Genomic DNA, 25,471 nt, shown 5'->3' with positions numbered 1-25,471 from the left:
ACTGTTACACAGGTCCCTGTGGATGAGCCTGGTCCTTCTGGGAGGATGCTTGGCTGTGGATGTGGTGGGGGGTGTGCTGCTACACTACAACTAACGTGCTCCTGGGACAGACACCTTGAGACGGGGAAGCAGAGATGGCAGACTGATTTCTTCCAGGCCACCTCTGTCCTTTTTTTCCATACCTTCTCCCTTTGGCACGTTATCAAATCCGTTATCAGCTCAGGCAAATCCATAGGACAAGCTCCACATCTTTACATCTCCTTCACTTAAGAGCTAAAACATTTTAAGATGCTGTATCAAAAATTCTCCAGAAATTAAGACAAAGAATTCCTCTGCACCTCTGATGGACCAAACACAGCTGGAGATGGGAGCAGAGACCCAGGGGGGTGAGGAGCGGGGATGCACCACCTTGAAGCTGGAGCCAGAGATGAGCAGAGTCTGGGTGATGGGGCTGAGCAGGAAACGCGGGGGGGTTTCCCCAGCTCGGATGCTTTTGACGCACCATTTCACTTTTGCACATCTGCTGTCCTTTTCTCCCTGTTTATTTGAAACATAAACGGTTTAAAACAGGGTCTTATTCATCAGTGATTTAGAGCAGCAGACAAAACAAGGTCCTAATTTCAGCACATGGCTCATCAAACTATTCCTGTATAATAAACTAGTATCAGTGTGTGTCCATGGAGCAAACAACTCCTGTTTTTTCCTGACCACAGCACATCAGAAGCAGCAGGATCTCCTACATTTAATTTTCCTGTACAAGCTTATTCAGCAGCTCCCAATTTAGCCCGTTCATTGAAAGTAAAAAAAAAAAAAAAACTGCAAGTACATCCGCATTCCCCTCCACTGGGCACAGCAAGAAGGATGGGGCAAAAAGGCAGCAGCCTCCAGCTCCAGGCTGGTGTCAGTGCCTTGGAGGATGAGGAGGAGGCAGCCCCACCAGCCTCTGGCCATGCCTTTCCCTCGCCCTCCTTGCCACCACACGCAGCGTTCACTGGGGTTTTCCATTACCCTGGCAATCCTGCGCACGCTGGGTAATGGAGAACTGATTGTGCTTTAAAGAGCCAAACATGCAGCGCCTGAATTATTCAGCTTTTAACATGCAGAAACAGGCCAAATTCCCAAGGGATGTGGAAGAGCTCTGCCAGTTAATGCAGAGTCGCTGCAGGAGCTGCACCAGTAGGCATGCAGGAGCTGCATGCTTAGAGCCTCTTGCCGTGCCCATGTCAATTCTGCTGGGATTATTTCTCCCCAGGTGCTTTCCATCCTTCAGGGTGCGGGTGCTGCCCCAGGACTCACCCATGCTCAAGCGCCACCCCTGTCCCTGTGCCACCAACCGTGGTGGCAGCAAGTCACCGGGCAGAGGAGGAAAAGGCCCAGACGGCCGTGTTTGTGCAGACGGCAGGGCTCGGGCTGCGTGCCCGCAGCGTTGCAGCACGGCTTCTGCAGCTCTCCTCTAAGCCTCAGCTCCGGAGCAGAGCTCGCCCTGCAATCATTAACCCAGCCGGGCCTATCCCTGGTAGCATTTGGCACCGCATCACCCCGATAAAGATAGCGCCGAGATTGCTGTGTTTGTGCCCCTGGTACAATATACCCACGCATCTGTTCGCAGACGCTTTTTCCTCCTTTTACGTGGGCTCGGCTGGTTGCAAGAGCAGGAAGCCACGGTTATATTCCTGCCTCTCTCTCCCACCACAGCTGCGGCCCCTCGCAGGGGGTTTTCCCCTGCGGGGTCTCCCCCAGCCCTACCCCACACTGCCTCCTCGGGGATGGGAAGGCTGGGATCCCCCTGGGAGGGCTGCACAGGGCCAGGGGGAGGGCAACGGGCATCCTGCCCTGCACCTGCTCCTGCACCTGCTCTCTCCCTACCCCTTCTCCATCCTTTTCTCACATCCTCCCCTCGCCCCTCTCCCCTCCTGGCCCCCTCCCTCTCCCCTTCTCCCCCCTCCCTTCATCCATCCATCCATCCATCCATCCATCCATCCCTCCCTCCCTCCCTCCCTCCCTCCCTCCCTCCCTCCCTCCAACTCCCTCCCCCCCCGACCCTCTCCCCCCACTTTCGCTTTGGCCTCCCCTCTCCCCCCTCGCCATTGGCCCGGCCTCCTCCGGATTCCGCCGCCGATTGGAGGAAAGCCCCGTCCGTCAGGGCTCAGTGCCCGCCCCCGCGGCGGGGGCCGGGGTGCGCGGGGGGGGCGGCGGCGAGAGGGCGGCGGCGGCGGCCGGCGGCAGGTACGGGACCGGGGGGGGACCGCGACGGGACCGGGATGGGGACCGGGAGGGGACCGGGATGGGGACAGGGACCGGGGGGGGACCGGGATGGGACCGGGATGGGGACCTGGAGGGGACCGGGATAGGAACAGGGACCGGGGTGGGACTGGGATGGGGACCTGGAGGGGACCGGGAGGATGCTGGAGGGATGCGGGAGGGATGCCGGGGCTCGGGGTGGGCTCTGCACGCCGGTGGCAGCTCCGTGATGCCGGGCGAGCACCGGGAGCCCGGCGGAGAGGCTCCGGTGGGGTCAGGGAAAAGGGCGGCGGGGTCCCCGCTGAGCCCCCGCTGCCCACGAGCTGCGGGGATGGGCGCGGGGGGAGCCGCAGAGCCGGGACAGCCCCGAAATGGGGCTGGGGGCGGCCGGGGGGGGGCTGTGCTGCAGCCAGGGAGTGCAGGGATTTTAAGGGGGGTCCACAATCTCGGTGCTCATCCATGTAGGGACACGCGTGTCTTGCTTCAAGAGGGGAAAAAAAAACCCGGAGTGGCCAAGCGCGTGGAGATTTTCCATTAGACCTCGGGTGATGCTCCGAGAACGATATTTTTTACCGCCCTGTATAGCTGCATTCGTCACAGCTGAAGCATGGCTTTTTTTTTTTTTTTTTTTTTCCATTTAGCAAATCTCGATGGGAAATTAAAAAGGGGCAGAGAAGGGGCAGAAAGTAAGAAAAGCTAGCGAGGCGGCACGGCAAAATGATGCCTGCAGCAAGCAAAAGGGATGTGAATAACACTGCGAGCCTCGTTGCAAGAGAACAGTAACTGAAGTTAGGGAAGGAAGGCACAGGCAGCGTGCTGAGCCAAATTCAGAGCATTTTCATTGTCTGACCTATATTATTTTCACTAACCTATTTGCTGAGGTGATAGGAATCAAAAGCATTGTTGCCTAAAAAACATGCTTTCTGTTCTGCGAGCTCAAAGTGCTCTCGTGGACATTAATCATATGAGCTTGCTGTGTGTCATTTTATTACCGTTTTATAGGCTGCTCGATTGTATCAAGCAACACACCACAAATGTGAAGTTATCCCAGTCTGGCACCTCCCTTTTTTTTTTCTTTTTTTCTTTCCTCCTCTCTCCTCCCTCCTCCTTTTTTTTTATTTCTTCCTTTTTCTGGGCTTCTACTTTTTATAGCATCACTTGGTTGTAAAATCACACATTAAACCAGCATCCGAGGGGGAGCAAACACAAAGGAGAGATCTTTAGAGACGCATGCCTTGAGCTGATGTAAATGTGAGAAAGCATGAAACGGCGGGTAGAGAGAGGGTGAGTCAAATAATGAAAAGGAAAAAAAAATAATGAAAGAGAAGAAAAAAAAAAAAAAAGTGAAGCTATTTATATGCAAAGAGGTCCAGCCTGCGGGCTACCGAAAATGATATGAGGCTGCTGTTAGCAGCCCTCTGCAGAGGGGCCAACCGCAGCCACCTGCCCTCTGCAGCTCAGCCGGAACCAGTGGTGGGTGTGAATGGTTGTGCACGGGTGTGTAAGGGTGTGCTTGGGTGTGCACGGGTGTGTAAGGGTGTTCTTGGGTAGGCATGGGTGTGCCAGGTTCACTGGGAGCCCCGTGGCACCGCGGAGTAGCTGCTACACGCTGCACGCATCCTGCCCTGCACTGCCCCGTGCGTGGATCCACCCCTGGGATCCCCGTGGCTGCCAATGTTGGCAGTTTCTGGGCTTCAGAAAGCAGGAACTACCTGCGCAAGGGCTTACTAGAAATATTTGCAGAACTTAGAGATTTACAGGCAAGAGGGAAGACAAGATCAGCAGCTAACAAAAGGAATATCCACCGGCTTAGGGAGATCAGCATCCAGCTGCTTTGTGCCTGATGCAAACTCCTGAAGGCAGCCCTAATCTTTTTGTGTGTGCCTTCCCAGCCTGCTGGGGTCCCGCTCTCTGCTTTGGGTTTTTCACCCTGCAGTAGCACAGAAGTGAACTGTGGCTCTGCTTCGCACTGACCGTTCTGCTCATTCCACCCTGAGCACTTCTGCTTCTGTTTATTTTAATTAAGCGTACCTAGCCCAGCAACCTGCCTTTCCTAAGGACTTGGTCACAACCCTTAGGTGAGGAGTTATATGCTTTGCTTTGCCATTTGGGTTTCTGGTCTTCCTCGCCTTGCAGAATCCCATTAGTGTGATGGTGAGTGGTGGAAATGCTTTGCTAGATTTCCACAAGCACTTAGCAGAGCTAAGGCACTGGCCTGATGGGCTGGGGAGATGTTGAGCACGGTTTCAGGGGCAAGGTTCCCCCCTTGGATTTCACACTCAATAACACGAGGTGGCTGGCGTTAAAGGGGCGTGCAAGAGCCGTTCCCCAGCGTGGTTTGGATGTGGGCTGCCCTCAGGTGCTTTGGTGTCCAGATTTGGCTTTCAGTGCCTGCTCTGAAATGCATTCTACTTTTCTAATACTCTTAAAAACCACATTATCTGGGCCCAGCGAGGGGCTGATCTTTGTGCAGAGGAGCAGGAACAGCTCTGGCTGCACTGGGATGCAGGGTCTGAGGCTTTGCCTGCCCCGTGCCCAGCAGGGAAGCTTCAGCAGCTCCCCCAGCTGCCCCTGAGAGCTGCTACTCTCCTTTCCCTTTTCAAATCTGCTTTATTGCTAGACCTCCCCATGATATACATAGGTTTGTACCGTCTTGGCCTCGAGTGACCTCCCAGCGTGTGAATAGTGATGCTGAACCAGGTCAGTTAAGAACAAAGAGATTCTGCAAATGCTTTCTGTGAAAAATGCTCAGAGAGAGGTGAAGGACTTCATCTGGTTTATGAATCCCAGATAAAACTGTCCGCCCCACTTCAGTAGTAGTGACGAGTGATTGTAGATGAGAGCTCAGAGAGGACCACTAACTTTGGCAGCTTTTGCGTCAGACCTCTCATTAGTACAGCAGAGAGCATGAAATGAGGGAGTGCAGTGTTTAATTTTAACAGAATGATGTTATTCTAACCTTAAAGCTCTCTTCAGGCAGAAATAATGCGGGATCTGGGCAGTTGCTGCATTACTGGTATCAAAAATAAAGTCATTCAAATTCCAGACTGTAAATGAATTTATGAGCAATGGGAGTTTGTCAGTGGAGGGAAACGCTCTGTGTTATTCTTGTTCCCCTGTTCAGTGTTCAGCAATGTGGTGAGCCTTAGGGCAGCTTTTGGATTCCTGGTGTAACAGAGACATTAGGCCAATTTCTCCTCTTCTGCTGTGCCACTGCTGTACATGTAGTTACGCTCAAACTAAATTTAATTCTGATTTTTAATGCATAAAATATATTGCTGCATGGTGTCCATAGTCTTCAGTCATTTGAATTCCCAGAGCTTGGCTTGGATCTTCCAAGAAAGAAAATAAAACACTGGCAAGCCCTGTTTAACTATTGTCCAGTGGTGTGAAGGAGTTAGGGACTCATTTTCATGTTGAGAAAGCAAGGCCAAACATTTTTTTTTTCATCTGAAATACTTGATTTTTCAATATTATGTCTGAAAAAAAAATCCAAGTACTCTTTCGCATTTTTATATAGTTTCTTATTTGTGAACTTGAGTGCTTTAAATATACTATGACAATGAGATAGAAGTTAATTTTCTTGATGGCATTGAGAGATTAAAAACAAAAGTACATCTAGATTATGGATCTTTAGTAAATGATCCTAGCCTGTGACACAAAAATAAAAATTTCCTCAAAACATCACCAAAAGAGCATGGGCTCTGCTGGATTTTCTGTTCCCTCATATCTTCTTCTTGGAAAACTGCATCAATCTTTTTGGCTTAACATAGTCCAAATAAAACAGATTGGAAAATGCAATTTTTTTTTTTTTTTAACTTCCCAAGCCCCATACAAATCATAAGGCAAGCTGTTGGTCCATCCTGCTCTGCCTCACCGTGGCTGGATGCTAGGGCTCAGCACCATCCCTGCATGACCGATCTGCTCCTGCACCCCTTCTGCATAATCTGCGACAGGGCAAATGCCCTGGAGCTTTATGTTAGCATAAGAATTCCCCCCAAAAGGGATTGCCTCGAGGTGCTTTCAAAGCAGCTTTATGGTTTTCTTTGTATGGCTGGAGTGGGTTCAATCTCGAGGAGGATTTAGACCCTTCAAGTCAGATGTGGGTTTTGCTTAAGGCAGAATCGGCCTTTTCTGCAGCCACCCCATAGCCCTGATCAGCCTGTGATCCCTTTAGTGCTGGGCATTTGCCGCTTATTTGGCAGAAAAGCTTGAAAGGAGGATTTTAAGATGCTGAAGAAATTGAATTAAAAAGAGCGACAAGTAGGTAAGCAACCTGTGGTACACTGATTATCTGTCCCAAATGTGTTAAAATAACTTCAGACCCATAGTTCTTAGGGAATACCGATCAAAAATTCATTCTCAGTTACCCTCACTCAAGCTGGTAACAGAAAACAAGTTTATTTATTTCTCTTGTGTTCATTCCTCAAAGGTCCTTTGCAGGGGCTGTAGGATGCAGGCAGGTCCTTAGCAAGGCAAACAAAAGAGTTTTCAAGTCAGGAATGAAAACCACACCGTGCTGCTGCACGGAGGCAGGGATCCTTGAAGGCAGTTTTCAGATTTCCAAGTAAATCTGTCCTCCAGCAGCTGCTGTGTAAGGCTGCGAGTTCTCATACACGAGAGAACGGAGCGTGCAAAGTAGAAGCTGTGCCCACAGTGTGCACAGACAGCAAACCCCTCTGACTTCCAGCAGATGTTTTGGGTTGACAAAGGGAACATTATATGCCTGTTTATTCCTTTATCTCAGGAAGAAATACCATTTGGCAGCAATTTGTTCCCTGGCAGTAGGAATGAATTACTGACCCGCTCGGGCACTGTGAGATGAAAGAAATGCCATCCTGCAAGGGGTGCAGTTCACAAACCCGGCTGTGTTTGTGGTGGCAGAGCACACGTGCACCTGTCTGTGCACCTTCCTCTGCGTCTACATCAGTGTGTGCATTGATCTGTGCTGGTATGGGATTGCTGTTTCATATGGAGCTGGATTTCTTCTAGAGGCCACTTAATACAGAATTGCATTGCTCCGAGCATTTTTCCACCAGCATCTCTTGATGGAATCTTACCTCTGACCAGCAGAGGTTTTTATTTATTCACCAGTCACATGGAAGCGGCAGGCCACTGAGGATAACACATCCCTGAGACTGTCAGTGCCTTCCACATTAAGCCATTTGCTGTAGCCACTATAGGAGCTCGCAGCAGAGACATTTGTGAGGATTCACTGTTGAAACGTGCTGGAGCTTTCTAAGGAAGTGATAATTTCAGATTCTCAGAGCCTCCTAAAATCCCCAGGCCATGCTATTCACCATGTAGCTTCTGCCTGTCCTTGGTGGCAGTGATCAGCATCATCACACTGCCAGCATGCTGCCCTCATGCTCTGACCTGTTCCCTTTGGGTCTGGGTTCTTATCCTTCATCTCATCACTGCTGTATTTGTAGTTGGGGTTTTGGTTTGAGATTTTCAGTCAGAGACGGAAGAGAAGTCATTCCCTTCAAACGGGTCATCATTTCCTCTCAATTGCACAATAGGAATATGCCTTCTTCAAAGAAATCCCCAAACCACAGTGTGTCAGGATCTGGGGTGTTGCATGATCAAACAGAAATTAACCCACTCTGACTTGGTGTTTATTTTAAGGGGATGAAACATGACGTTTTTGTTTAGTTCATTGTTGGAGGGCAGATAGAGTGCATGGTGTCAGGAGACTTGGAGACAGCAAACACCGAGTCAGAAGCCCTACAGCTATACAACCCTGGTCCAAGCTCCCCTGTGCCATGTCAGATTTGTGTTGAAGGGTTAATTTTGCACCATCTGGCTTTGTGCTAGATCAAATATTGTTTCTGTTGTTGTAGCTGACATGAGACCAGAGTATACTCAGTATAATGTGCTTGGCTAATCCAACAGAAATATGATTATGTGCCCATTCCTGCTCCAGATCTGCTCTAATGGGTGATTTAGTAACACACAAAATAGTGACGGTGGAGACATGGCCTGAGAGCCGTAAACAACCTGGACGTGATGATCTCTGTGCAGTGGGCAGCAGAGACAATAGGAATGTCTAACTCCAATTAGATACCTAACTTTTAACAAGTAATTAAGAGAGAGAAATCCCACTCTTTATGCAGAACGACTTCCCAGGGAGTCATCTGAGACATAGGAACCAGGGTTATTTAACTGTGTATTTTGCATGCCATACTGGCTTCCTAGGTGCTGATCTGAGGATAACCAAAAAAATGAGCAGCTGGAGTTGTAGGGTAGCATGCGAAATGGCCCACTGCAAACAGCAAGTTCATTTAAGTGCTGTCTGGGCAGTTGTGCTGTTCCTCTGCTTGGCAGGAATCTCAAGACTAATACCTAGGAGGATTAGAGAGCATCGCTGGATGTTAAACAAGATCCAGGTTAAGCGGTGTGCACCAGTGAGCTTGTGCTCTGGGGAATGTTTGGGGAAGCTGTTACTTGCTGATCCGGAAAAAAGTGGGCTTGTGTGGGAAATACTCTTCTCCCAGCTGCCTTCGTCCTGCATTTACTGTCTCTCATGCTCCCACTTGACACAGTTTCCACCCCTCTCTCAGCCCATCTCACAGACTCGTGCCCATGTGCTCAGACACATCCCCATGTGAGGATGGTGAACGTTGTCGGGGTGCCTGCTTTTCATTTTTATCTTCATCGTGATCTAACCAGGAAGATGAAAAAAAAAAAGTTCTAGAAAACTATGGTAGATGTTGGCATTATGCTGTTATATTTAGCCAATGCTCAGCATCTTTGCATAGTGATTGTAAAAAAGCAACATCCTCTTGTGCTTTTGGTTTGTTTGGTTTGGGTTTTTTTGCCCTCTTTTTTTTTTTTTTTTCATTTTTATTGGTCTTATCTTTAGAAGCAGCAAATCATGTTTGATGTTCATCATTTGGCTTATGCTCTTTTTGGTTGTCTCTCACATCATACAGGATTTGCCTGAATGTGCATCTTTTGCATGGAAGCAAAGGGATGTGTATAGGGACTAACTGGTAACCATTGGGAAAAGCTGACTAATGCTTCATGCAGAAACATTACCCTGAATGTTGGACTTCTTTAAATGGGTAGTGAGAAGACAAATTCAGGAAAATAATGCTGTGCTATGTGTAAGGAAAATGTCAGTGTCGTATCTGTGTTGTGAGAGCTGCAGGAACACCTGGCTCCATGAGCAGGTGAAAACCGTATGGTACTAGCATGGAAACCTTCTAGTCATTGATCAAGCTTACAGGAAGGAAAAAAGACATTAAAGCAAGAGTGATGTGAGAGAGAGGGAGTTAGGATTTACAGCATAAAACAGCCTTTTGTCTGGCTAATCTTGGCTGAAGCAGAATATAGTTGCCTGGTTAAATCTGCTTTGTGTATTGGCATTGCGAGTTTTTAAAGATGGTCGAAGGCAGCTGCAGCCAATTGCATTTGCACAGATAAGCTGGAACAAATAAGTAAGCTGAGAAAATCTGGCTAGATTTATCTTCAAAGCATTTTCAGGCAGCTAATTGAAAATTATCAAAGCCACCTTCCTGATTTCTTGCGTATTATTCCACTAATTTGCCAGTGAGTGGAAGAGTGCTTGGCAAAGAAAGGATTTGGGGAGTGCTAAGCTTTACTATTTAGGAGTTATTTAATTATAAATGTGTCCTTGCTCATGTGATAATATAAAGCCAGCTTCTGCTGCTGTGTTCCATGCCTCAGACCCCAGAGGGACTGAAAGCACACCTCTGGTGCAGCCGCAGCACTGTCACTGGTGGCAAGCACAGCTTTAGATATTTGTTTAGATATTTATTTATTCAGATATTTAGTACTGGGTGCTCTTTAGGTGCATTTCTCCTTCCTGAAACACTTGTGTGTGTGCAGGAAGGTGCTGTTCCTATAGTCATTGCTTACAAAGGGGCTGCTCCTGGCAATAGCAGTCTCCCCCATATTGCTGAACCAAAGGGACACGTTGCAACATGTGAAAAGAAGGCAGTTTTCACATCCTTGCGGAGCTTCGTAAAAGCCTGGCTGCTAGGAAAAAAAATTGGTGTTGTATCCCCAAAGAACAGCCCAGTCACCACACGCTGTCCGTTCTCTCCCTTCCAGCTCAAGCAGCACTTGGAGGACGAGCCCCATTCACAGGACCTCAGCGTGGATTTGTCACACTTCTGGGAGGCTTTCCCCTCGTAAACCAGTGAGTGGATTATGCTTGATCCATGCGGTGTTCATCAGCTGCAGCAGAAGTAATACTGATAATCCTCCAAGCAAAACTGCCCGAGAAAAATCCAGTAGGTGTTACTAAGAGAAACTGAGTAGATGACTTTGTCCCTGGCTGGACTAACAGCTGAGCCTGGGATCCTTTGTGATCGGGGCACTCCCAAACCAGGCTGTCCATACAGCAAGGTCAGGCTCTCTTGCAGATATCAGAGAGAATAACTCTGAGCATTGTATGGGGCTGCTCCCCTCCAGTTCACGTTATATTTCATTTTTTCCCCCATTCCCATTACCTTAGCAAGTATCTCCATACATGCCATAGGAATGAAGAAGTGATTAAGTCTGCCCATAAACTGTGCTTGGCTATGGGAAGCAGATATTATGAGTAGATGTTATTTGCCACGTCAATATGCTGTGAAAGTTAAAAATCATAGAGTGAAAGGGAAAATTAACTACTATTGGGCATTCTTGGGGAAATGGGATTATTCTGCATATCAGTTAGGAGTTAATAAGTAACATTAATCTAATCACAGGTCTCAGCAGAGACACAACATATTTTTTATCCGTCCTGTGACTTTCTAAATCATCACCTGATAAAAGGTTGAAAGTTTTGCTATTGATTTAATAGTAAATATTGGTGATGTGGGGATATTTACAACTTTCACCATGAAATACAAATCACATTTTCATTGCCTTGCTCCTTCTGCTGTGTTGACTCGGTAGTGTTGACTGTCTGGAACAAGCTGTGCATCTTCAAAAAAAAAAAAGGAGTTAAACTCTTGCAGTGAAATGAATAAATCTATAGAAATAATAGCATTGGGCCTGGTTCAAAGGAAGCAAGACCTCACCATCTGAGTCATTAAAAACAGAGATGAATGAGAAGCAATAGATGGATGGCTCAGATGAATAAAAAATGATTAGGAAGTGCACGTAGCTGGTTGATTTGTTGTTGTGTTTTATTTTTATTTTTTATTTTTTTTCCTAAAAATTATATTTTTGTCCTCTAAAGTGGCATATGGCTTACGTGGAAGCTAATCTTCCCAGTGAATGTGTCAGTTCCAGTTTGGAAACACTTGGAGAGATAACAAGCAGCTTGGTGGAGAGCAGCAGGTAGCAATCGGGCTTGCTGCCCAGAGCATCTGGGTGCAGCCTGGCAGTGCTGCTCCAGGAGGAGGGGGCCAGGACGTGGGCCTGGGGGCAGTGTGGGGCTTTTGGGAGTGGGGGGAGACATCTGCTGCCTTGGGGAAAGATTTGTTGCTTTCTTGAAAAACCCCATGTTCACTGGTAACTAAGCAGGATTAAGAGTAACAAAAGTCGAGGGGGAGGATGCTGCAATCACTTGGATCCAGTGGCAAGGCTCCTGCTGCTTCAAGGATGGGAAAACTGTAACGCAAAGTGATAATCTTTTTCCTGACTCATGAAAAACCTACTGATGGAGACATCCCGGTGCTGATAGAGGCAGTACGAGCAGTTCCCCTGGGGGAAGGTGTGCCACTTTGGCAGCTCAGTCTAATAATTTAACTAACTGAGATGGGCATTTTTTTATCTACTGAAATCAGTGCTAGCAAAATCAGTCCCCAGCTCAGTAGCCTTCTTTATGAGTGCATTCAAACATTAAGTCAAATGTGTGTGACGTGGGGAAGCGTGCAGCTGATGTCAGTCAGCGGCCTTGCGGGAGCCTCTGTTGATTCACACTGGGGTAAGACAACCAGTTCTGCTCCTTAAAGCCTGATCCATTATCCAGTAATCCCTTCTTGGTTTAAATAGAGTAAAAATAGTTTTTGCATTTCCCCATGTTAACAGTGGAGGTTTCTGCGCTGACAGCACCCACAGAACACTGGGCACAGGTGTGGCTGCAAGTGTGTTTCTTGGCACACTGCCTCTGTGTTTTCAGCAAATTCCTGCTAAAATCGGGCCCCCACCATATTCTGCGCACTCTGGTCCCCAGACAGGATCATTAAGATTACAGAATTATTTGCAAATGAAAGGTCGCATGTGCTGCTGGCTGTCTCTCATTTGCTAAACTTATCTTAAGGACCGGTGCAGTTGGAGCACTACTGACCTGCGTCTTTCAAGTCATACGCTTACATATGTGGTTATGTCCTCTCCCCTTCTGGGATGGAAGCAGAATCCCTAGGGTCTTCTAAGCATCAAATTCTGCAATTCCCATGCTCCAGTGCCTTCAGGAACCACCAGTATAGGGAAGCACATCAGCACTCATGCAATCCATAATCTACAAAGGAAATATCAATAAAATTTGCAGCAATGCACAGATGAGTATTGGTTTATTTGCCAAAGGCTGAAATATTCCCAGGTTACAGCAATCAGAACATGGTTCATTTTATTGGGAAAACAGCCTCCCATTTTCTCCCATAACCCTATTGATGGGCTATGGTTGCAAGCTGAAAAGGAGTATTTTTACAGGAGCCTCTTGAACAAATATTAAAAACAATAATTGGGAAAATGGGATGCTTTGAAAATAACCTGTAATAATGTAGTTCTTGTCTAGCATTTGTTGTGTATTTGAGACCAGCATTCAAAGGAGAACTTAAATGCATTGGCTGAACTATAAATGATAAAAACAATTAAAAAAATACATATTTTTTTTTTCTTCCATGATGAGGTGCTGAGATGCTAGGACAGCTCAGCACAGGAACTGCTTGAAAGAAGGCAGTCTGCAGCAATAATCAGGTTAGAGCCTGGGCCCTGCAGCTTGCTCTGCAATGGCATGTAGTCCAATTAGTTATAGAAAGGATTTTACTTAATAGTTGTAAACAGATCTGAGGACCTGGAATAAAATCAGTCTAACTGTGGAAACTTCTCAGGATAGTTATAAACTGTTATAAGCATGGAGTGAAAGAGAGCAAAGGACTTTTAACAGTGGGAAATGTGAAGCTTTCCACACTGTTCTCTGCAGGAGAAAGGGAAATAAAAGAGGCTGTGCCTAGCAGGGGAAGGGTCAGCTCTTCTCTTAGGAAAGGATAAGGTGCTTCAACAGGCAGGGAGACTGCCTTTAGTGTGGTTGTTTTGTGTGGTGTGTGTTTGTTTTTTTTTTTTAATACTCTTGAAGGTAATGTTCTTTTCTGTACTATTAGTGGTGCCCCAGTACCTGACGTACAAGCACACTGTGGTGGAGGGCACGCATCCAGCTGCCCTGCACAGCAAAATGCAGTACAGAAAGAATAAGTATCCTACAAAAAGAAAAATAATTATGGGTTTTGCTATGGTTATATTCAAAAGTGTGTGTAAAACTTCTTTTTTTCGCAGGTTGCAATGGTCCTGGCTCAAACCTTCACCATCTGATGTATGCGCCAAAAATCGCAGCCCCCAAGTAGGCACATCCTCGGTACCCCACAAAGCCACCCCTGCCACGACTGCACCTGGCCGTGCCGTGCCGTTCATGGCCAAGCCCCCTAGCTTGACGGGAGAGAATGGCTTCCACTTCCCTCAGGCGATCGTCTTCCCCAGCCCGTCTCCCTCGGGCGAGGACAGTGCGGCCTTCGACACTCCTGGGGGCACGCCGCTGAGCAATGGCACGGGGTGCTGCGGCACCCCCAGCCCTGCTGAGTCCTGCGCCCAGCCCCTCTGCGAGGCCAGGGACAGCACCCGGTTTGGCGAGGGGATTAAATACGTCTCGACCGATGGAAAGGAGCTGGCATGTGGCTGGGGGGGGTTTACGCCTGGCTGCTTGCAGCTCTTCAACACTTCCAAGGGCGTCTTGTTCTTCCTCTGCGTGGCCTCCTTCCTGCAAGGCATGACGGTGAACGGCTTCATCAACACAGTCATCACCTCCATTGAGCGCCGCTTCGACCTCCGCAGCTACCAGAGCGGGCTGATCGCCAGCTCCTACGACATCGCGGCCTGCCTCTGCCTCACCTTCGTCAGCTATTTCGGGGGGAACGGCCACAAGCCGCGGTGGCTGGGCTGGGGTGTGATGGTGATGGGCCTGGGCTCCTTGGTCTTCGCCCTGCCCCACTTCACCACAGGCCTGTACAAGGTGCACTCGTCGGCCGATGTGGGTGTCTGCGCGGCGAACCAGAGCCAGTCGTGCGCCCCAGCCACCTCCAGCCTCTCCAGCTACAGGTTCGTCTTCATGCTGGGGCAGTTCCTGCACGGGATGGGAGCCACGCCGCTCTACACGCTCGGCGTCACCTATTTAGACGAGAACGTCAAGACCAACTACTCCCCTGTGTACATTGGTGAGTGGCCTCGGGGGGTAGGAGGGGGACCCAGCCCATCTGCCTTGGCACCAATGAGGCAGCCCTGAGCGCTTTTCTGAGAGTTCCTCCAAGCCTTTTGTTCCTGATGACAGACAAGATGATAATCGGAGAGAAGCAGCAGCAGCTGTTTGGGAGGTTTTGATTATTTTTTTTTTCCCCCCTTGCAGTTATTGGCAGGCAGGGCCTGCAAGTGCAGCTGGGGATTTTCGCTCCTGCAGGCCAGGAGGTGTCTCTGTCCCCAGCATGGGAGTCAGCTGGGGACAGCCCTCTGGTGTGTGCATGGCACCAACTTTAAGCTTAGTGCGGCCAAAGACCACGAGGCCATACCCTGTCGATGCGAGGCGGTGCCCCATTAGTGCCATAGCACAGGAGGGATGTTTGCTCAGATGCTGCTGGTGCAAAGTACGGCACAGCTTCACCGAGAGGTTGGGGCTCAGCTCTCCCCTCTGCTCCAGCCTACTTGGTGAAACTGGTGACAGGACTGACCTTTCCCCACCAGGGGAAGGCCCATCCTGCAGCCCTGGCCTTTGGTCGCCTGTATGGTTATATCAGAAGGCTGCAGGGAGAGGAGGCAGGGACAGGGCTGGGATTGATAAGCCAGTGAACTTTCCATGGCAGCAAACCACAATAAATGGCAGTGCTGCAACACATCATATAGAGGTTGTGCATTGTCAGTGCCAAGGCAGCGCCTCTGCTCATTGCAACAGCAGTGAGGATGTGGCAGCAGGGTTAGATGCAGCCCTGGTAAATAACAAACCAGTAACCACGTGGATAGGTTTTGTCCCCTGAACCATTTTTGTGTACCCCATGTTATAAACATTCCCTGGTTGGATGCAGAAGTTTCCCTGGGGCACAAGAGGGAGATGAAACTTGCTGCAGCTCTCTGGCTTTGTGTCTCTCACAGATAGAGCCAGCCATGCACGGTATTTTCCACCTCGGTGTCCTTTTGAACCTCAGGAGATACCAAATGTCACTCCGTGGTGGTCTGTGTGTACCTGGAGTTGAAGTCATGGGCATTAGAGCTCCCCATCAGCAGCACATCCACAGAAGTGCTGCAGGTTCTCTAACACTGCTTGTTTTCCCTTTCAGCTGTTTTCTACACTGCTGCAATCCTTGGGCCTGCAGCGGGTTATCTGGTAGGAGGAATGTTTCTAAATATTTATACTGAAATACACAGAGAGTAAGTTGTTAAAAAATAATCTTGTTCCTTTTCCTTAATGCTGTATGTTTCCTTTGGGGTTAAAAAAAATAAATAAAAATCCAGAAAAACGACCTGGTGGCTGGGTGGAAACGTGCCTGCCATGTTCAGTAACGTTTCTGCAGGGGGGCCGAGGCTGGAATGATTGCTTGCATTAATGTTGTCACTGGAAGAAAATTGCTCACAAACCTGTCAGCCTAAATCCTTCCTCATGCTGCACTGCCTGCTCTAATGAGGCCAGGAGCAGCAGGTGAATTTTTTGAATGAGTTCCCTGATCAGGCACCGCTGCCAGCACTGCTGCTTTTCCTCACAGTTATCCAGCCACAACTCCTGGTCCCTCCTCGCTTTTTAGTGTTTCTAATTTATTGTATCCCCTGTTACCTTACAGGCTTTTTGGCAGATGAACGGGATAAAAGGGGGGAGCGGGTTTCTTGGGAAGGAATGGGTTATTTCCTCCAGCTTTCTCACAGAAAGGGTGGCTCTGGGATGGAGTAAAAATCACAGCCACCCCCAAAGCACAAATGAAATGGGAAGAGGTGAACATGCAAGCTAGAGATTAAAAGAGAATTAAACGATGTAGTTTCCTCGGCTCATTAAGTGCTGCGCTCTCAAGTAAGGAGGCAGTGTGTGCTGTGGCAGGATGGATGGTGGGAGAGGTGGTTTCCTTCACTGATGCCCCCCAGTGTCCTCCAGACCCTGCCAGCTTTAGTGAGAGCAGTGCCCGACTTTCCCCCTCCGTTTCAAACCACCGCCTCTCTCCCTTGTGTCGTTTTGGGTTTGTGTCTTACAGGACTGACATCTCCCCAGAAAACACGCTGTGGGTGGGGGCATGGTGGATCGGCTTCCTGGGGGCCGGAGCAGCCTCACTCCTCATCTCCATCCCCATCCTGGGCTACCCCCAGCGCCTCCCAGGTACGTGGCACCACGAGGCTGGAGCTGTGCTTGCATCCTCCTATAGCTGGGGACACCAGGGCAGTGGTGGGGAACAAGTTTCCAGTGTTAAAATTGTAATTAAAATATTATTTGCACCCCTTGGTTCTCCAGCTGCTTATTTCCCTGCTCTTCTCTTGGAGCCAAGCAGCTGGGGCTGGTGCAGAGTGTTGTGTTGTTTTTGCCTCCTGCAAATTCCCTGTTTTGGTAGCATCTCACGTGCTCTTTGTTTCTATTTCCCTCTTGTTTGCAGGATCCCAGCGCTATATTGTTATGAGGGTGTCGGAGGCTCATCAGCTGAAGGATGGGAGCCACAAAAAAGCATCAGATCCAGACTTTGGGAAAACAGTTAAAGATCTACCTCGGTGAGAAAAATGCCCCAGGAGGGATGTTCAGGGAGACAGATCCTTTGGATAGGGGTGATTAGCTCCTCTCAGGTTCAAACTGGGCAAATGGGTGAAGTAGAAACTGTGCTGGGGATGATCTGGGAGACCAGGGATGAGGGTCCAGTCCTGTCTCCAGTTTGCAGAAGGTCATGGCCATGTGTGAACCACATGAGGGCACGTGCAATGCACTGAATTTAACCACGAGTGGCTCAGTGCCAGTCTTCAGGTGTTGTGAGATGTACCAGCACTGCCATTTCATTCTCCATTATTTCATATTTCATTTCTTCCTGTCTGCTCATGTCTGGCTTCACCTGTCCCAGCTGGGCATTGTGCAATGTCTGCTCTGCGCTTTCCTTCCTTTCCTCTGTTGTCGTCTCATGTTAGACTCTTGTTTTGTTTTTTTAATGAGAAAAGAGAGGAAACAAAACCAAAACAAAACAAAAAACTCCTATTGCTCCATTCCAAATTCAGGGAACACAATATCCTTCACAGTAGTTTTCAGTTCCTGTTCTGTTTTATCCTTCATTCCCCCCCTACTTTTTTTTTTTTTTTTTTGTGTGTGTGTGTGTGTGTGTGTGTGTTTTTGCATCTTCCAGCCCCGTTTTTGTGTTCGTACTCTTACCTCCCCTGCATGGCAGTGGTACAGCAGTGCACGTAATCCCGGGGCCGCTGCTTGGCCCCATTGTGTGGGCAAGCACACTTGCACCTGCCTTGGTGCTCGGTGCAGGAGTGCTCAGCTGCCGTCCATCCCTGGAGTGTCAGCTCACGGAGCAAGGATGAGTTAGAAAACATAGGGGACGTCATGAGTGGTTTACCAGGGGTTAAGGCAGCTTTGCGAAGAATATTACATTGAACAGATTTCAATTCTGTTATTAAATGGCATTCTTGACTGGGTGCCATTTGCCGAGGTCACGACTTACTCTACACACGGAAATTAAATTCAAACCTGCATTTAAATGATAATGAGGTTATGACTAAAACCAACACAAACTGTGCAGCAGAGAGGAATGAAGTTCAGTGTTTTATGCTTCTCTTGCTTATCTTGAACAAAACTCCCCCTATTTCTCAGTGAAAGCAGTCTCAGTGAAAGCAATAGGTAGAGGTGTCCTGCTCTGGGAGCATCTTCCTTTGCCTCTCGTTCCTGAGGAATGGGTACTGAAGGCAGGCAGCTCTGCTCACCTCAGGCCATTCAGATCAGTCCAGATTTTAGTGTGGTTGTCATTGTTTTAAAACATCAGAAAGTTCTTCCCTTTTGAAAGCAAAAACCCAGCAGACTCCTGGCTTCCCTGATTTTGATTATTAAAGGGAAGTGCCTTCAAGGCTGGCTGTTCCAGAGACTTGCATTAAAGAGGAGACCGCATCTGTGCGCAGCTCTCGGGTACGTGTGGAGAGCAAGGCCAAGGGACAACACTGTTGCTTTTGTTTCCATGAGGGATCTACACTTTTCCTCACAGTACGGGCAGTAAGAGTCCCCCAAAGATAAGCAGAAATGCTGATAAATAAAATACTATTCCATGCTATCAGCTCTTTTCTAAGAGAGCTTACTGAGTTACTGTTTTCACAGTGCTACCTAAAAGCAGGAGTGTACAGGAATGCAGCCCAGACAGCTTAAGCCTCTGCCCTGAAGAGATTTCTGTATTAATTCTTGGGTTGAAAAGGCCTGATAAAATAGCATTTTCCTTCCTCTGCTTCCATATGATTTCTCACATGAAATATCCTCTGATGTCAGTGCAGGCTCAAAGAAAAGACACGTAGAGCTGTGTAAAAACAGGACAGGAGGCTTGCTCCTTACTAGCTGCACATTTGATCTGCCAAGCCCACATCTTCGGGAAAAAAATACAATGGTCAATACTTCATTTGTCCCTCTCGGATTACTTGGCAGGGTGGGTCTGTGGTGTGTGTCACAGCTTTACTACAGCTTGTGTGTGTTGTGAAGGGAGGATGTTTTGCATTCCTCCAGGATGGGAATACTGCCTTCCATTCCCTTGGTGGTGGTTACAGCAGGTGTCATTTTTGCATGCTGAAAAAAATCCCCATTCACGGGCTGCAAGATTGCACAAGTAGCCATCTGTCACTATTGACTCGTTAGCACGTGGCACTGCGCTGTTACAGCCTGGCAGCCTCTTGTCCTGGGCATGCCAGTGTTCCTCAGACAAGCTCCCAGCTTCCTCAGTAGGACTATTACAAGAGGAAAAAGTGCCCACGTGTGCCTGTGTGAGTAAAGGCTTGTAGGATAAGGCTTTTAGATGTGGTAGGATTCCTCTCCTGGCAATGCTGAGCTCCCCGAAATCCCTTTGGCTGCAAGAACCGAGGACAGCCAAGACTTCTGGAGAGTTATGTGGTTTCTGGGTGTGATTAAAGTCCTGCTGGCAGCAATGAAAAGATCTGTGTTGACTTGAGGTTTTATACGCATTAGCTTCTCACAACTACATCTTCAGTCTGCAAACAAGGAATGACACATGCCCTTACTATTAGCGCTGAAAGTTGTTCCTCTGCATTTTCCTACCTGCAGCCTTTGTCTGACAAACACACAGTAATGCTGGTGCCAGGAACAACTCTTCTCTTTTCTCTTGAACTGGGAGAGGTGAAGGCATTGTAAGATTTCAACATTAGTCACAAGGCCCACAAGGACTGTTTCCTAGCTAAGAGATTAGGCTTCATTCTTCCAAGTTGAAAAGACCGTTCCTGGAAAATAGGTTAGTAAATTAAGCTAATCCCAACAGCTAGACAATGGTTATTATAAAGCCCTCTGAAATCAAAGTGTAAGAATCTGTGGTATTTCTGTCTTTCAAACTCTTTGTTCTTTTGCTATAATGAAGTTGTCTGCTTCACATGGCTAAAATCACTCTAAATTCCTGGTGTATCTGATGCTGAGCCTCACACTCTCACATTTCATCGTAATTCATTAGATTTTTCTTCTTTTTCACATTTCTGCCCAAGCTGTAGCTGTTGACTGTCAGTGCCTTTCAATTCAATGAGCCATCCCACTGTGTCCCAGTTGCTTCTGTCACTGCGGGACATGCCAGGCCCCAAAATAGTGATTTTCTACAGGTCCAGGCTAAACCTAGGGGAACCTACGTGGCAGAATTTCAAACTTGTTACAAAATGCTCCCTGCAAAGCAGTGTCAGCCCTCTTAGTCCAATATCCGAGATAGTGGGAGATAATTGGGACCATCCCTCGTGCCTGAGGGCATTTCTGTGTCTCGGAGATGCAATTGTTGCTGGATCATCTTTCTGCATATAAATGACACATGGCATTTTTTCAGGAATATCTATTGCTCTTTCCTAAATCCCAGTGGGTCAAAAATAAAATGTATTTGCTTAATTTACATGATAATCTACATGTAAAACTATGCTTAGGTTGCGGGAGAAAGATTAATTTCTGTTTTCCAGTGGGATATCAGGTATATTGGAGGTTCTTCCTCCATACAGAAAGGCTTGCTTGGTATTTCCCATAAGCTGCAAAACATCCATGGTTATAAGTGGTAGTTATTCTCATGAGAACATGGGTGCACGTGAGGAGCATGTGTACATGTATATAACACAACTTTGTTCCTTGCTCTTGACTGTTTGAGTCAAGAGTCCCATTTTAAGTGCCATCAGGAACAAATACAACCTTGGAATGACTGAGATTTGGTGACAAATAGAGTCCTTCCACTTAGGAATGGAAGATACTTGAACACACCTGAAATTGAAATGTGCCACAGTGACTCGATCCCAGTATATTTATCCTTCCCAGATCAGTACTGCTGCTTCTGAAGAACCCCACCTTCATCTTCCTCTGCTTAGCGGGAGCAACTGAAGCCACGCTCATTGCTGGGATGTCCACCTTTGGACCCAAGTTCCTGGAGTCTCAGTTCAGTTTAAGTGCCTCTGAAGCTGCTACCCTTTTTGGTAAGGAAACCTGGTTTTGCAACATTTTTTGCTTTTCTCCTACAAATACAAGAGGACTGTAGCTCATGTAGAATGAGACAAACCTGCGTTGCTGTTCATTTACAGAAACGTTATCATCCTCAGCTATTAGATAGTCAGGATCGTTTCCTATCAGCACATCTGTACCGAATGTGTTTTCAGAACTCCATCTACATACATCAGTAAGAAATGTGTTGCTCCTGCAGCCATCTGTTACCCTCTAGAGGAAAGGAAAATAACTGTAGTCTGTTCCTTCTTGGGCATTACCAGAAAACATGATAACAACTTCGAACAAGAAATGTCTGAATTGCAGACACTTTGTCAATGGGAAGAGCCTCACTTAATTCTCATGTCCCAGACTTAAAAAGTTTAATCTGAGTTCTGTGGGGTCCAACAGGCATTAATACTCATGATATGCTCCTAAAACAATCTGCTTTGAGATCTCTGGGGAGAAGAAATTGCCCAACCAGGTTCATGCCATGTTACCTGGCTGCTGTGGAGGACCACCTATTGAAGCAGAGTCCACTGAACTCCTACCAAAAAGCAACACAGCAACCAAAGGGTTATTCTCATGCAGATACCATGCACTTCATGTATTCAGACACAGAAACTCCTTGCTGTTGTTTCTAACCTTTTTCTTTTTTTTTTTTTTCTCTCCCTTTTTCAGGTTATCTGGTCGTGCCGGCTGGAGGGGGAGGCACATTCCTGGGAGGATTCCTTGTGAATAAATTTAAACTCCGCTGCTCAGGAATCATCAAACTGTGTTTGCTTTGCACATTGACAAGTCTGATGGCTATTTTCGTTTTTTTCATTCGTTGCCCTAACGTGCCGATGGCAGGAGTAACCCATACATACACAGGAAGGTAATAACGATGATCCCATGTCTTGTACTGCAATAAGGGTAACTGCAAATACATGGTGCTGATGTTGGACATCTGTTAGTGCTGGAGATGGAAGATAATGTCCAGTCAGTCTTACAGGGAGGTGATGAAGGTGAGAGCCATGTCCCCAGAATGCAGATGCCCGATTTTTTTTGTTTAATAGAGTTTATGGAAAAGGCTCCTGCTGGAAGGGATCATCACCAAGTGTGTGTCACTCCACTCTTCAGCTGCCTTCACAGGTTCCTCCTCTGTCCAGTGGCTGTACAAATATTGGGGGTTACTCATTTAGACTAAAAGTGGGGATCTCCTATCCAAATGGAGAAGTGTCCCCATGAGCTGGTCATTTAAACATCCTTTGTAGCTCAAGGCACAATTCCTGTTTCATGGTTAAAAGTAGGTGAGCTGAGCTGAGACCTTTCCCAAGCCTGGCATGTACTCTCTGGGGATCCTGTGCATCTCCTACCATCCCCTCTTCTCCTTCTCTTACTCTTCCACTTTTCCTTTGGAAAACCATTCAGGGGCTCCCCACTGACTACTCCTGTGTTTCCTTTAGTGTTCTGTCTGGTGGCCACGTTAACTTGACAGCACCGTGCAACGCCGCGTGTGGCTGCCTGCGGGAAACCTACAGCCCTGTCTGCGGAAGCAATAACCTTACGTATTATTCTCCTTGCCACGCCGGGTGCAAAAGAGTGTCTGAGAAACTCAGGAATGGCAAGAAGGTACGTCCCAAAGCACCATGCATTAACAACACAGTGGCATCTTATATCAAGTGGTTTGGCTGGCTCTGAAAAAGCATCTGCAGGTCTGGGCTTTGCTGCAAGTCGGTGACAGCCTGCAGCAGGTGTAGGATGCTCTCAGGCACCACCTGGGAGGATGGTAGAAGGTACACTGAAGCCACACTCATAGTGCTCCCCTCAAAGTGCCCAACTTTGATTTTGCCTCATTCTGGGTCAGACTGCACTGAAATGCATAGGATATCACCAAGGCAGGCTCAGGAACTCAGTGGGCACCTGATTCTTGTGCCAGTGCTTATGAGGCTTCTTTTGGGTCCTCAGTGCACATGATCCACCTCCTCAACCTTCCAGCATACTGCTCATAGACACAGGCAAAGGCTCAAATGGGTAATGATGGCATACAGTGCTCAAGGGATGCCTGGCAAAGTTCGTTTCTCTTATTTAATAATCTGTTTTGAAACATGTGTATGTCAAGAATGCAGCTTGATTTCTGCTTCACTCTGCTCGGGGAGCAAAACCAGCTGTTTTCTGCCCTCTTTGAATTTATTTCTTTTTAAAGCCCAGCTCCGACTCTCAGTGCTCTTCCTAACAAACAACTCACCAGCATTTCTTTCCCAGGTCTATAAGGAGTGTAGCTGTTTTGAGAAAAATACTTTCCCTGGTGAGGCAGAGGCAGGCAAATGCACCTCCTCTTGTGAGAAAAGGACCCTGCTCCTCTTCTTCATGTTCATAGTGATCCTCTTCACCTTCCTGAGCAGCATTCCTGCACTGACTGCGACTCTGCGGTAAGCACAGGGTCCTCTGCAAGAAGCCCCAAATACCTCCATCTCCTTTTTATCCCAGGGCTCAAGCCCTAGGGAAAGTGCAACAGGAACCACCAGCCTGGAAAGAGAGGGACTAATTCCCTTCGCTGTCTAGCTGGGAGAGCAAATCTTATCAGTGGCAGCTCTTTCCTCTGACATCAGGCGTGGCTGTGTGTGTGTCCCAGTTTGCAGCATCAAGGGTGGACGTTGCACTGGGACAAAGCTTGGCATGCAGGGAGGTGCTGTGCAGCCTGGCAGCGCTGCTGAACATCCCCTTCTTCTTCCCCAGGTGTGTCCCTGACAGGCAAAGGTCGTTTGCACTCGGGATCCAGTGGATCGTCGTACGAACACTAGGTATAGTACAAAGTGACTTTGTGTGTCCTCATGCTCTGCTGGCTGTGCAGAGCATGCACCACGGTGTTTTACCTAAGAACAAAACAAGTTGAGTTGGAAGAGAAGGGGGCAGGACGCGGGATGGTGAAAGGAGGATGCTTTCCCTTGTTTGCAAGAAAAAATCTAATTCTGTTTGCATAGAGTTTGAAAAATGAATGAAGGGTTGTGTAACATGGTGCAGATGGGGCAGAGGAGCAATGTCCTGGCAACAGGTACTTATTATAAGAAAAAAGGGGCAGGTGCATTGAAGCTCCTGTGTATGTCTTTTGGTGCTTGTACAGTAAGCAGGCCAGAGTCAAAAGACAACACGCTGGACTCTCAGGTTTTTTTAAATTCAGCATGGTTTGGGTGCCTTGTTGCTCTGGGCACAGCTCTGGATTTTGCAGGGTGGCTTTGTTTAATCAAGGTAACCCCAGTGCCTGATGCGTTCCTGCAAGTGTAGTCCCAAAGCATCTTGCGAGTGCATAGGTCCTGCCCTAACTGCGGGTCTGCTTTGTCTTCCTGCAGGAAGCATCCCCGGCCCCATTGCCTTTGGGTCGATGATCGATAAATCCTGCCTGCTCTGGCAGGACCAGTGCGGCGAGCAAGGCTCTTGCTACGTTTACGAGAACTCAGCCATGAGCCTCTACACCCTGATCACTGGGCTGGTCTACAAGGTGAGGCTGGTGTTTCGCTCTCCACTCAAGCAGCTCTTTAGGAGGCAGCAGTTTGCACTGGGAGACAGTTTTACAAACTCGTGTTATGCCGATCTGCCTCCTCCAAACCCAAATTAGACCTTAAGACATGAAATGTTCTCAGTGAGGGCAAAAGCTCCATTTGCTTCTTGCCAGGTAATGGTGCTCCAGGCACCATCATTCTCTTAAAATCCCATTACTTTCCAGGCTTACAGCTTCTGTTACACCATAAGAAAAATCCCCTCTTCTCCCAACAGTTACTGAAGTGATTTTTGCTTGAAATGGAATAAAATGTAAGACGACAGTGTGTTAGTGAGAGTGAGCAATGTCATTGCAGGCCAGCTGTAAATAACCGTTCCCTGATCACCACTAGAAAATACGAGACCTTAGCTGTGCGTTTCCTATTTATTAGCTGGAAACCATCATTTTAACTGCTCCCAGACAGGCACTTGATGTAGAGAGCTGTGTTTAGCAGTTACCATGAAAAAGAGGTTTCTAAAATCCTTCACACTCTCTAAAGCGCTGCTGGTTCCCACTTGCTTTGCTGGTTTACACCTGCTGACAACTGGACACTTGTTTTGGGGCAGAACAGGGAGTAATGGGGTGTCTTGGTGTCTGCAGGTGCTTGGGACAACTTTCTTTATGGTCGCCTGTGTGCTGTACAAACCACCGCCAGCAGAATCAGCTCAGGGCAGCTCGGACACATCTGAAAATGGCAACAGTGACCTCCAGGAAACCAAACCTTCTCTTCCTGCTGCAGAGGATATATGAAGCTATACGCATGCCAGTGACTTTCTCAGTGTCAAAATATAAAAAGAAGACATTATACAGTCCCTAGGTTTTTTATTATTATTTAATTATTAGTAATGTTCTCACTTTTTTTTTTTTTTTTTAGTTTAAGAGAAATAATT

The 25,471-nt window shown here is 47.7% G+C and overlaps 1 protein-coding gene across 3 annotated transcripts; it reads left to right on the top strand.

Moving 5' to 3' along the window:
• The first annotated feature begins 2,098 nt into the window (after positions 1–2,098).
• On the top strand, positions 2,099–25,390 carry SLCO4A1 (solute carrier organic anion transporter family member 4A1). 3 transcript variants are annotated; one of them, XM_084537873.1, is made up of 13 exons: positions 2,099–2,226; positions 10,321–10,408; positions 13,696–14,627; positions 15,738–15,828; positions 16,638–16,759; positions 17,031–17,142; positions 20,903–21,057; positions 21,743–21,938; positions 22,510–22,675; positions 23,309–23,475; positions 23,783–23,847; positions 24,394–24,542; positions 25,182–25,390. In XM_084537873.1, exons 3-13 carry the CDS (start codon positions 13,829–13,831, stop codon positions 25,329–25,331), a joined length of 2,172 nt encoding a protein of 723 aa, XP_084393999.1. In that variant the 5' UTR covers positions 2,099–2,226; positions 10,321–10,408; positions 13,696–13,828; the 3' UTR covers positions 25,332–25,390. The 3 variants fall into 3 exon arrangements, with proteins under 3 accessions (XP_084393999.1, XP_084394001.1, XP_084394000.1); XM_084537875.1 differs by lacking the exon at positions 10,321–10,408 and having other exon boundaries at positions 2,207–2,226; XM_084537874.1 differs by lacking the exon at positions 2,099–2,226 and having other exon boundaries at positions 10,346–10,502.
• The last annotated feature ends 81 nt before the right edge of the window (positions 25,391–25,471 follow it).

This window comes from Aythya ferina (genome assembly GCF_964211825.1).
Source record: "Aythya ferina genome assembly, chromosome: 16".
Classification (NCBI taxonomy): domain Eukaryota; kingdom Metazoa; phylum Chordata; class Aves; order Anseriformes; family Anatidae; genus Aythya; species Aythya ferina.
Note: the sequence above shows the minus strand (reverse complement) of the source record. Positions and strands in the feature narration are given on the sequence as shown.

Bases quoted from the DNA above. Each gene is read 5' to 3' on its own strand.
- SLCO4A1 (XM_084537873.1), top strand. From the start codon at position 13,829: ATGGCCAAGCCCCCTAGCTTGACGGGAGAGAATGGCTTCCACTTCCCT. The intron at 16,760-17,030 runs GTACGTGGCACC...TCTTGTTTGCAG, and splicing joins CTACCCCCAGCGCCTCCCAG to GATCCCAGCGCTATATTGTT. The intron at 22,676-23,308 runs GTACGTCCCAAA...TTTCTTTCCCAG, and splicing joins AACTCAGGAATGGCAAGAAG to GTCTATAAGGAGTGTAGCTG.